This window comes from Beta vulgaris, chromosome 9 (assembly GCF_026745355.1).
Source record: "Beta vulgaris subsp. vulgaris cultivar EL10 chromosome 9, EL10.2, whole genome shotgun sequence".
In the NCBI taxonomy this organism is placed as follows: domain Eukaryota; kingdom Viridiplantae; phylum Streptophyta; class Magnoliopsida; order Caryophyllales; family Amaranthaceae; genus Beta; species Beta vulgaris.
The window spans coordinates 3,991,040-4,003,052 of record NC_079210.1 but is presented as its reverse complement, the minus strand read 5'-3'; the positions used below and the strand labels follow the sequence as shown (position 1 = coordinate 4,003,052).

The following is a 12,013-nucleotide window of genomic DNA, read 5'->3' as shown; positions in this document are numbered from 1 at the left end:
AAATAATATGACGAATAACCCCTAGATAAAATAGTATGGCAATCACTAATCGGACCTCAACTAATACTTCATGGCAGATGATACACAAGTCAATTATGGTGCAGGGCATTATACGGAAGATCAGATGCTGCTGCTGCTGCTGTTTTGGGTTCAGTTGACGCGGTAACCAGGGCCTTGGCAAGCAGCTGATCCAGTTCAAATACGACTATCGAAGAGATAATCAGGGAAGACGAGGCAACCGAAGTTGCTAGATATTACAACAGGGAGTACAGTACGCAGATGAAGTGTTCCAATAGTAGAATGAATCCAGGAAAGTAAAGAGTATATGATAAAGAGGTCGGTAAACATAACAGACGTGCTGCAAACAGCCAATTCACCAGCCTAACAATTACAATTTATTCAATAAAGACCATTTTACATATAATGCTGCATCAATTAGCAGAAACTCTAGACTGCATCCAACTATATGTGGTAACAAGACAATAACTATATGTGAAATCAAATAACCATTTACAGCTCAAGATATCTTTATTGCTATATGAAATGTACAATAAAATACAACACAGGAGATTTCCATAAGCACTTAATCAAATGCTTTATGATCTATATATGTCACGAGCTCACTAATCACGTTGCAATGCTCGTCTCAAGAGAAGATTTTGCAAGCCATAGTAAACCCGGATCATTCCGTTTTAATACCAAGTATCTTTCAGCCTTCCCCATTTCATCAGTGATAACTTCTTCACTGAAACCAATCAAGAAGAGAACTTCCATGGCAACTGCAAACAGTAGAAATACAAGTTCATTCTTATTTAATTTCCTCATTTTTTTTATAGCACCAAGAGAGAATTTATTGATACCCCCATGGGAATGCCCTCCTAATTCCATCAATACTATATATAACATGGAATCTCTGAATAGATGCATAGGCATGACTATCCCCAATATATGCAAGTCATATACCAAATAAAAAAAAAAGTAAAATTTTAACAGAGAACAAACCTTCATGATTTGCTATGCTCCTCTGGAGAAAAGGATTGGCCTGCAGTATTGGGGAATGGGGCAAAGAAAAGGTAGATGATTAAGTAATTGCAATCAAGTAAAATATTCAAGCCAGCTTTGCATTAAATCTTACATTTTTGTTTTTTCTTTCTCTCTTTGATCATGTGAGGAGGGATACTTGGTTGATGTTATATAATTCTAATCTATCCTAGATTTGCATTGCATGTCCAGGTCTTTCAGTCCAGTGACTAAGTATTCTATGGAAGCTGCCTTTCTGCTGTTCAAATAGATATGAGATGCCCACTTTTTAAAATACATTGTGATCAAACATTAAATCGAAAAGGTACAACTCCCTGCATGTGCATGACCTTTGATCTGATACTTAATTGGTGCAATGTGTTCAGTATCCCCATCAAAGTTGCCCTTAAATCTACAATGAAGTATATTATTGAAAGGTGGTGCTATTGACTGCCATCAACTTCCAGACAATAAATTTATAAGAAACAGAAACAAAGAGGTAAGTGTACTTAGAACAGATCAGTAAGGACTAAGGAATAACAATAATCTAAAAAAGAAAAGAAACCCCCTAACCTCATCCTCTCTTCAGCAGCAGCATCCAGCATTCCCAACTAAACAGTCTACCTTCCCTCCTCCTTTTGAGTACCTTCCCTCTCACTTATACATCTCCCTTACCTAGGTCTAGTTAACCCAAGATCGGGTTGGGTTCGTATTCAGGTTGATATTAAACAGGTTGAACATGGCTCAACCCAAACCCATTTACTGATGAGTTGAAAAACTCAACCCTAACCCGACCTATTTATTGAATGGGTTACCCACGTAACCCACATAAATATATATATATAGTGTTCGGTTCTAGTGAGAACCGTGAGTACCACTTGAAATGAGCAAAAACTTCCTAAAATGGGCAAAAAAAAGAAAAAGATGATTAGAGAACATTGAATTATCAAAAACGTAAAATAAGCAAAAATCTTAAAGGAGAAAAATGTAAAATCAGGCTAAAAAAGTTAAATGAGAAAAAACATAAAATGAGCAAAAACATTGTGAAATGATCAAAATCTTCTTAAAATGAGGAAAAATGAGTGATTCACACGGTTCTCAACTTCTCACCATAAGGAATGGTTCTCATATGTATATATATATATATATATATATATAATATATATATTATATATATATATATATAATATATATATATATATAGAATGAGAAATGAGAATGAATTTTACGCGATATAACTCTTATGAATAAGTGATGTAACTCCAAAAAATGAATATTAGAAGAAAAAAATTCGCTCAAAACTTTATAGGGGGTATAACTCTAATGAACTAAGTGTTGTAACTCTAATCCAATCGTGTGGTTGAGATTCATTCTCATTTCTCATGTGATCTTGTCTCTCTCTCTATATATATATATATTTATATATATATATATTTATATATATATCTTGGTTCCTACTATTAAATTTTAAATAAAACTAATAATATTTCAACAATAAATTCACCTAAAAGTATGCATGGCTATAGTTTAAACGGGTAAGTTGAGTAAATGGGTTGAAAATGTAAACCTTAACCTCACCCATTTATTTAAACGGGTAAGTCGAGTAAATGGATCGAAAATCTCAACCGAACCCGCTTACCTTAGGACGGATTCGGTAAACGAGTTGGCTCAATTTTCCCACCCACCCCCTACCTCCCTCCTCCCAATGTCTTTCTTCCTCATAGGGGACCATTGATGCACGTAAGAAATCTGTCCAAAATGAGGATCCTAGTTTTCTTGGGTGCTAGAAGAGGTTTCAAGAAGAAACCCAAATGACTAGAACCAAATAACACCATTAGTCTTCGGTTAGGGTTAAACTCTATCGACTGGACCCGATTTACCCAATTCTACAGAATAATATATGTTTAGAATATACTCCCTTCGTTCCCTAAAGTTCTACCTACTTTCTATTTAAGGGTGCTCCATGAAGTTCTTCCCATTTCTGGCAAACAAAAAATGTAACTCCATTACCTACTTGCTCCACCATATGAACCCACTATTTTTTACAATCTCTCAAAATCACAATCAATAACGTACTCACCTCCACACTCTCTCTCCTATTTAACAAATAATATATGACCCACTTGCATACTCTCTCTCCACTTTTTCTTGGTTTTTAGAGCTACAGTAATTGGTTAAAACATATTAGCATGTATATCATGTAAATTTATAATATGTCTGACTACGTATTTCATGTAAATATTATAACCACTTGCATACTCTCTCTCCACTTTTTCTTGGTTTTTAGAGCTACAGTAATTGGTTAGAACATATTAGCATGTATTTCATGTAAATTTATAATATGTCTGACTACGTATTTCATGTAAATATTATAACCACTTGCATACTCTCTCTCCTATTAGTTATATTACTATCCCATGCCTAGATTTAATTAATGCATAGGAGTTAGGACTACACAAGAAAATAAATTGAACTTCGATTATTTTTTAAAAAAAAGTATAGAAGATTTCTTGATGAGATTTTTATGGAAATAATCCCTTAAGTTCCTACTTATTAAAACAGATGATGTAAACAGTAATTTTTTTGGTTCCTTTTTCCTTTCTTTTCCTTCCATTTCTCTCTAAACATCTCATAAAAATGTGTTAAGCTGGTAAATATCAAAATATGTTAAATAGTCATAAGTTATCAAACTAGTAGATGTTCGAGCAAACAACATCAGCAGTTATTAGTTGTACACATGACAAATTCCTAGAATTAAGCCAAAGCTCATTGTGCCCTAAAAAGGGGACGACAAGAAGAGAAGTGAGCAGAATATCTGCAATAAGAACAAAGGAAATGTACCTTGCGGAGTTTTTTGTACTTCATCTCATTAGGATTTTCAGAAACATTTCTGCAACAAAAGATATCATTAGTCAACATAATTCCTGTGCAAGCATGAAAAGTTATATAAAAGTACAAGAGAGCTATGACATTCGAATTTTAATCGACTCACTTGTATTTTATTTACCGGCATTATTTTGGAAACAATCGTATTCAATGTCCTACAAATGAATGACAATCTTACCTGATTATTTTCAGCAGAGTCTGTAGGACCACCATGGCCTCTGAGGGGTTAAGTCCAGTACGCAGAAACTCAATGGCTTTGTTAAGTCGATTAAAGAACATGGCTGCAGGGTCTTGGATCCTCCTTATTTCATCATCTGGATCTGGCTCATCAGCCATGAAATCTGGCATTTGCAGCAGGGGCTCAACCTTATCATCAGGATCAGGCTGTGTTTGTCCTGCATTCTTCCCTTGACAATCATCTGGATCTGGTTCCACATGGACCTTTCTCTGTTGTAATTGATCTTCTTCAGTAACAGTCATTGGCACAGCTGTTATAGCATTTCCTAGATAATATCGTGCTTCAGAATCATCAGGATCAGGTACACTTATAGTTGTCACATTCCTTTTCTCAGTGATCTCGTTCTGCATTGTCAAAGACTTATCAGCCGGAGCTACCATTCCATTTTCAGAAACTTCTGAATCATCAGGATCAGGCTCCTCATGCACAGTTGCACCATCGAAGCTTCTACTTGCAGTAGATTCGGGGACAACAGCTCTCATCTCAGTGTCATCAGAGCTGGGCTTCACCATATATACACCATCAACAACTCCAGAATATGGCACATCACATTGATTCTGAATAAGCAGCTCTTCGTTCTTCAACGCATCAACTGGGATTAAAGTGCCATAAGCGTCACCTGTATGATTGTTAGAGTTTGGCACATCATGCGCAGAAGATCCTTGAGAGAGGGTGGAAGAATCTGTTAAACGATGATAAGCAGCAGCCACCGAAGCCGCACGAGCACCAGCAGACATAAGTGAAGTTTCTCCTCCAAGCTTCTGAGGCCAACTGCTATCCAAATCAAGGTCCATATCCAAATCATCATCTTCCGAAAACCGAGAATCAGCCAAGGTATGACTCCTTGATTTTGTCCAGTCTAAAGCAAAAGCTTCTTGATTCAGCTGCGGAGATCATATTATCGTAAGTGCAAGACTCTTATGAGGAAGCTGTTAGGCATCAGCGTCTTTATGGAGTATGAAAAGCAAGGTTACTTTACCTGCTTATCAAGAGCATAGAAGTTTGCATCATGTTCAGAGTAGACCATGTGAGCCTGTAATGAAAGTACACATCTAAGTTCCATGCATCAAGGTACCATACCAGAAAGTATGCAGCTTCAATTAAAATTTTATGTTGAAAAAGCAGTGGTAAGTAACTATACTACTACTGAAGCATGATCCTGTTCACTGGAAAGGTTGCACCATTAAAAAATTCAGAAACAGGAATCGAAGTCAAAAAGTATATTTCAGCACCAGAAGAAGGTATTTCAAGCTAAATATAGCTGGCGGCTGGCCAATATATTTCTATGTCCATACTTGTCAGGAATTTCTGTCTTCAAGGAAGATAATTTGTATCAAATTCTTATGATATCTATACCATGTGAAATCATATTTCCAAAGACCCAGGTGAGGCCTTGTAATTAGTGGAATTTACTAGCCCAATGCAGCCTCTTTCAACTAGCTTCTAAAAGAAGCCTATTTGGGAATATTTTGGCTGGTTAATACTTACAAATAATAAACAGAAGAAAAGGCTGGAACAGGCAGCAAAGTAGTAATTATCAGCACAATTGCATTCCTTCTCATGTGACTTCATTATTGTATCAATATTTCTCTGCTATCAATCGAATTATGTGTTAAGGTTGATCCTGTGCAAGTCGCCTGACCATTTTTCTGTTTGAATGGAAAACGAAAAACAAAAGACTAGAGAGGCCTGAAGAAAATAATTTGACTTTTCCCTCCCAATTGATGGCCAAATGATCTCTTATAGAGGTGTGCTGCACCTAAATATGATCTTCACATATGATTGATTCATGATCATCATCTTGAGCCTATATGAACCCAAGCTTGCAAGTCAGTAAGTTCCAACGTTCAATACATCAGCACAAGCCACCCATCAGCTTCACTAATGCAAGAAGGGCAGCTAAGTGATCTCACCGTCAGTAGTGGGATTAGTTAGTTACGTGAATTGTGCATAAGTGGAGTCAGTTTGAAAGGGCGTAGTTTTTTCAAATTAACAGGGAGTTCATTTGAAGAGTAGTGGAGAAGTAATCAAGAGATCAAGAGAATTTACATAACGCAATGGAGGGAAGAATTATTATTAAAAAAGAGAGAAGTTATTTTGGACTTTGGAGAGAGTTCACCGCTTCAATGTGAACATTCGTATTTGTCTTTAGTTCCAGAGAAATATATACAAATTTATCATCTGGTTACTAATTCCCCATTGCTCCTTTTAAATTTGTGAAGTTATTGATTGACATCTTAGCAGCAAGCTCCACTGAGAGCTTGCCAACCCAGGCTTAGAATGGCAAGTTTGAGCTCAACAATGTTCTCTAGACCCTCAATCCTGTTATAGCGGATTTCTAGGTAACTCGTTGAAAACGATCACAAGCAGAATTTTTTAAAGGGGAGGGGGGGGGTTCTCCCACTAGGGTGAAAGAGATTGACTAATAAAAACCGAACAATGATATAGTTGAACCAAATAAGGCCAGTTGGCAACCCAGCAACAACTGTGATATTTGAACCCAATACAGTAACTTCTTAAGTGGGCAAGTCAAGTATAATAAAATAAACAGGGAGCACAGAAATCCTCTCTAGACAAACTAGAAAGATAAAAAAGAATAAAGCAAAACTACAAATCTCCTCCTTTAAATGGGTCGTCCAGACCAAGTACTTTCAGCGACAGAACTGGGTATCTACTCAAGCCCCTCAGTTATGAGCTTCCCCTCAAGGTCCTTAGTCTAAACTCTAGAGTGCAAACACCTTCAAAAAATGACATGATGTCTTGGAACAAAAATATCTTGCTGTGGGATCTGATCAGAACACTGTCTATCACCTTTAACTACCTCTCGGATTGACCAACTTCAAGATGAGTATAATTAACATCATCCTCCTTGATTTAATTCATACTCCTTTCTCTTAAGGATATATCTCCTGGAAAGTTCTTACAACAATACTGCTTTTCAACTAGGTCATCAATCCATATTTAATGTAGATCAAGGTCGTACTACACATGCCACAACTGCTAATGTTTGTGTCCCTACCCAAATATTTAGGTTAGTTTAGCTTTATGGATTTAAATTATTATCAATTGCTTTCATGGGAACCACGCATGGGTTTTTGTCTTGTGATTGATTGATTAGTTAATGTGATTTTTATTAGGTGAGGCCTTGTGCTCCCAAAGTTAAATTAGTTAATTCATGAGCTATCATAGATCAACAATTAATTAATAGCTACAGTTTTTGTTTATTGTTAATATGTGTATAACAAGCTTGCTCGCTGGACAAGTACAACTGGTTTAGTTTCCTGAACTCTTATTCCAGTCCTAAAGCTCATCTTTCATATATTTTTACTTTGTCAAAATCACAAATATTAATGATCTTTCCATATCTTTCCAATTATGATGCAAAATCTTACCCCTCGAACCCTCGAACCACGCATATTTTAGTGACAGGTAATGCTAAGCATTCTTTAAAAAAAATTGAGTGAGAAAGCAATATGCCACTCAGTTTTGTCAAACTACTCACTTATGTACTACAGCACCTTTAGACCACTTTGCATTTCCAAAAAAGTTTTTAGCCCAGAAGTGATAAACTAAGTAAAACTTTAAGCGGGCCAATAACCCACATGTTCTAAAAGTGAGTAGCGTCCAAGGAACAGTACACTCCCAACTAATAGGAACTTCATATGAAAGAATCAGAAAAAGTATCACCTATAAGATGCACCAGAATAGGGATCTCCTCGGCTCAATCATAAATTGAAAAAGAGAATGGCTGAATCATAAATTGAAAAAGTGAATGGCTCAATCTAGAAGGTGCATTGCCTTGCAAGACTGAGCATCCTCAAGTGATTGATCAAGAAGGCCAAAATCAAGTCTATGATAAAGAGCCTCTAATGTTTATAGTTAGCCTAGACCACTCCATTCATTAGCAACCAAAATTAACAACCTCAATTAGCGAAGAAAGGGTACCCATGTCCCGCAAATCTCCAATCTCATTAGAGAACTTCAACTGAAGCAAGGCTGAGAGGAAACAAGCCTATAGTTGTCTAGCACAAAAAGAAAACTACACACAATACACCAAATATGTTATTAGAGCTGAAGAATATGCATTTTGAAATAATATTTATGATACAAAGAAAAGGATCACTCTAAATAGCTTCTTCATTTTTAACAGAAGTGTAGAGTAGACTGCAGACTGTAGACAATCCAGAAGCTACAATGAACACAGCTTAGTAATAAATAAAGCTCCTAGTTTAAGAGACAATATATGAACGGGTTTCGCAACTTGATGTCTACTTAGAGGTATAGAAGAAAATTAAGGTAACAAGAAACATCTCCGATTCGCTAAAAGGTTCAGAAAACTGTAACATCCACAGCTTCAAAGATAATTATCAAAGTTCTGTTTTGCAATGAATTAATAATTGATGAGAAAGCTTACAAGTTCATGCAGCAAAGTTTTCTTGATACTTTCATATTTTCTAAATCCCTTTAGGTCATCAGTCCGTAGACGAAGAGATATTTCCTCTCCCTGATTCTGCAATGGAAATAAGCATCAGATCAGAAACAAAAGAAAGACTAAGACACAAGATACAAAGAAAAAGACACGGGATAACAAAAGGAAAAGCCTTTTAGAAATGTTAACATCAACATACAGTAATCATATACCTTATTAAAACCTAAAAGGCATTTGGGGCTAACACCAACATAACCAACAGGAGCCATCTCTGTCATGATCCCCACTCGCCAACGATGCTGCAAGGAACCACAATCAAACATATTTTTTGTGAAAACTAATTCACAAGACGGTTAGAGAGAAAAGTAGTAAACACCTAACCAACAAATCACTACCTTGTTCATGATAGCAACAATTCCTGCGTCAGCTGCAAGCATATGCATTCTTTTCAATGCTTCTGAGGGTGGAGGATTTAACTAGTAAAAGGCAAAAGGAAAAGAGAAAATGTATAAGTTCCTCAAGCAAAATTCATTATTACTTCTGCGCATATGATTAAAGTACCAGTTGCTCTTTGAACCCTTGCAAGTTTTCAACCCTTTCTTTTGTTTGGTTGTCCTTAACTATAACCGCCCATAAGCAATAGAACAAAATAATATAGTAGAGCATAAGTACCTCTACTCCAGGTAATTCAAGTGTACGGAAATCACAGAAGATGTAAGCCCCTTGTGGTAGTTTCAATGGGAAACGGGAACCCTTGGACATCCGTTGCTTAATCCTCTTTTCCTCTTCCTCAAATCCAGCAATCCTCAGGTTTGCTTCGGCATCTTTAAGAACATCATCAATCTCACTCTTGGAGACTCCCATCATCCTTAACGGCTTACCCTAAAAACATATATACATATGAGGCCTAGTGCAACTCAGTATTTTGCACCTACGTTTCAACTATAGACAAATACAAAATCTTATATAAGATCGCCTTACCATAATTTATTGTAAGATGACGGTAACTTATTGTCTTAAAAGGGTCACTTATGATAGACGTGATCCAAGGTAGAAGGTGACCCATTATCTAAAAGTGGCCCTTTTAACCTATAAAATGACACCCTTAACTTACAAAGTGACCTTTCTAGGAAAGTTAGGTGATCTTACCATAATTTAATATAAGGAGTCTTACACAAGACTTACTAATAGAGACAAGATGAAATATCTTTTAGACCATCTAAACACAACAATTTCCACATTGTCAACTAGCCAGAACACTTTGGTATACAAATCTTGATTAATATGAAGTACATATTTCAAGAAGCAAATACTCCCTCCGTTTTTTTTAATTGCTACATTGTTGTATGCACAACAATTTAGGCAATGTCACTTTCAAGCTTTTGGGAGAGTACTTTTTTACCCATTTACTGTAAAATAATGGAGAAAATTAAAAAAATAGTACTTTCGGGTAGAAAAAGAAAAAAAAAACAAATATAATAGTAATACTTTATTCAGTTATTGTGGGCCAAGTACCCAAAATAAGGAAAAGTTAAACAATGTAGTAATTAAAAAAAGGGTTTTTTGTCAGAAACAACCTTTTAAGAGTGTCATTTTGTGAGAAACAACCTTATAAATTTTTTTTTGTGAGAAACAACCTTTAAATGCGATTTTCTTGTCAGATCAGACCCTTTGACCATTTTCCGGCATTGACTTGATTTTTCCGGCGAAGACTTTTTTTTTTTTACCCTCTTCCCTTTCTTTTTCCCTCCAATTACTTCCTCCCAACCCCACCCCAACCTCCAGCCTCACCCCATTCTCCATCCTCCATCCTCACCCTCTCGCCTTCTCCTTCGCACAAGAAGCCACCACATCGGCACTGGCCGGAAGCCTAGGGAAGAATCCCTATTTCAAACCTAAAGAAACCATTCTCTCTCTACTCTCTTTCAAATGCCAGCCCCCATTTGAATCTCTTGTGAACTTGCCATTTCATCTCTTTTCTCTCATTTCACCATGGTTGCACAAAAAATAAAAATAATTTATAAGGTTGTTTCAGACAAAATGGCACTTTTAAAAGGTTGTTTCTGACAAAAAACTCTTAAAAGAAAACACCCATATATGGAAAATGTAGCAATTAAATAAAACGGAGGGAGTACAAAAGTAAAGAAATGAGAACAGCACAATTCCAAAACAAGACTTACTAATAGAGAAAAGATAAAATATATTTTGGACCATCTAAACAAAAAAAAATTCCACATTATCATCTAGCCAGAACACTGTAGTAAACAAACCTTGATTAATATGAAGTACATATTTCAAGAAGCAAATACAAAAGTAAAGAAATGACAACAGCACAATTCCAAAACAAGAAAAAATATGTACACTCATTAGTTTAACGATAAAAGGATAAAAGTATACACCTCTATGATTCCGGCATCGTGTAGCATAAGATTAGAATGCTCGTCAGAGAACGGCATCAACAACCTCGAACTTTTAGTGGATTGCTGAGGAATAATCAACCGAATTGTATCAGCTTTAACACCAGTTAAAGTCTGCAGTTCCTCTCCCAACCTCTTCAGAGATGCCTCTGCATTTATTTCTAACACAAACTTCTTCTCCCTCCATATAACAGGAAAACTAATAATACTTCGACGCTGCACCATATCTCTCTCTGCATAAAAATGAAAATCATAGTAGCAAATCAGCGTAAAAATTACCTCCTATAACAGACAATCAATCAACGAAACAATTACTAGTTGATACGACAATGAAAAATGAAAAAAAGCACAATTGCACAAACCCTAAAATTTCAAGGTCTCCATAAAATTAAACCAAGAGATATTTGATTATCTTACAAAACCCTAATTCAAGCTAAATGAATATTACTTCTCATCAATTTCATCAAAGTAAAACAAATTATTAACAATACTCAGCTGATGAACAACAATCAGTTGAACACCATATGCAAAGAGGGGAAAAAATGTAGGTAATTTTACAAGAAATTATACACAATTGAAAGAAATGAGCAAATCGAGAAGTTAGAGAATTGTACCTGTAGTTAAAATTCTGCAAGATTTACAATTCAGGAAAGTCAAAATTGAGGGAAAAAGAAGTTGAATGATATTATATATAGTGTTTGGTTTTTTTTGGGGTATGTTAATATTTTAAGAATTCAACGGTTGAGACGGTGATGATTTGATGAATGATGATAGTGCGGATGTCATTTAGCATAAAATTCTAGATTGTACTAAATAGGACAAGAGGTGTATCTTGGTCTCATGTTTGTAGGGATGGTAATAGTGTGGTTTTGGCGAGTAGAGTTTTGGAAGAAAAAAAAGAGGTTTGGATTATTTTTAGAGTTTTGACTAGTTAAAAAATCTAAAAGGGGTGTTTGGTAAAAGAGGGTTTTAGAATGAAAACTCTCAAAATGAAAAAGCTCCTATTATGAGCTTTTTCTTTAG

The 12,013-nt window shown here is 35.8% G+C and overlaps 1 protein-coding gene across 2 annotated transcripts; it reads right to left on the bottom strand.

The window, feature by feature from the left end:
• Positions 1–285: 285 nt before the first annotated feature.
• On the bottom strand, positions 286–11,775 carry LOC104902736 (hypothetical protein). 2 transcript variants are annotated; one of them, XR_007269512.2, is made up of 12 exons: positions 11,605–11,775; positions 10,973–11,223; positions 9,246–9,455; positions 8,969–9,049; positions 8,786–8,872; positions 8,559–8,654; positions 5,124–5,177; positions 4,085–5,028; positions 3,862–3,910; positions 1,594–1,918; positions 1,003–1,042; positions 714–779 (listed from the first exon to the last, which is right to left on the bottom strand). XR_007269512.2 is itself a non-coding variant. In XM_010690633.4 (11 exons), exons 2-11 carry the CDS (start codon positions 11,213–11,215, stop codon positions 628–630), a joined length of 1,956 nt encoding a protein of 651 aa, XP_010688935.2. In that variant the 5' UTR covers positions 11,216–11,223; positions 11,605–11,775; the 3' UTR covers positions 286–627. The 2 variants fall into 2 exon arrangements, 1 of the variants encoding a protein (XP_010688935.2); XM_010690633.4 differs by lacking the exon at positions 1,594–1,918 and having other exon boundaries at positions 286–779.
• Between the last annotated feature and the right edge of the window lie 238 nt (positions 11,776–12,013).

What these genes read in the sequence shown, in the direction of transcription:
- LOC104902736 (XM_010690633.4), bottom strand. Translation starts at nt 11,215, where the DNA reads ATGGTGCAGCGTCGAAGTATTATTAGTTTTCCTGTTATATGGAGGGAG. An exon ending in TTGTTGCTATCATGAACAAG is followed by an intron (nt 8,873 to 8,968) that starts GTAGTGATTTGT and finishes GGTTCCTTGCAG; the next exon opens with CATCGTTGGCGAGTGGGGAT. An exon ending in GAGCATAGCAAATCATGAAG is followed by an intron (nt 780 to 1,002) that starts GTTTGTTCTCTG and finishes TACTGTTTGCAG; the next exon opens with TTGCCATGGAAGTTCTCTTC.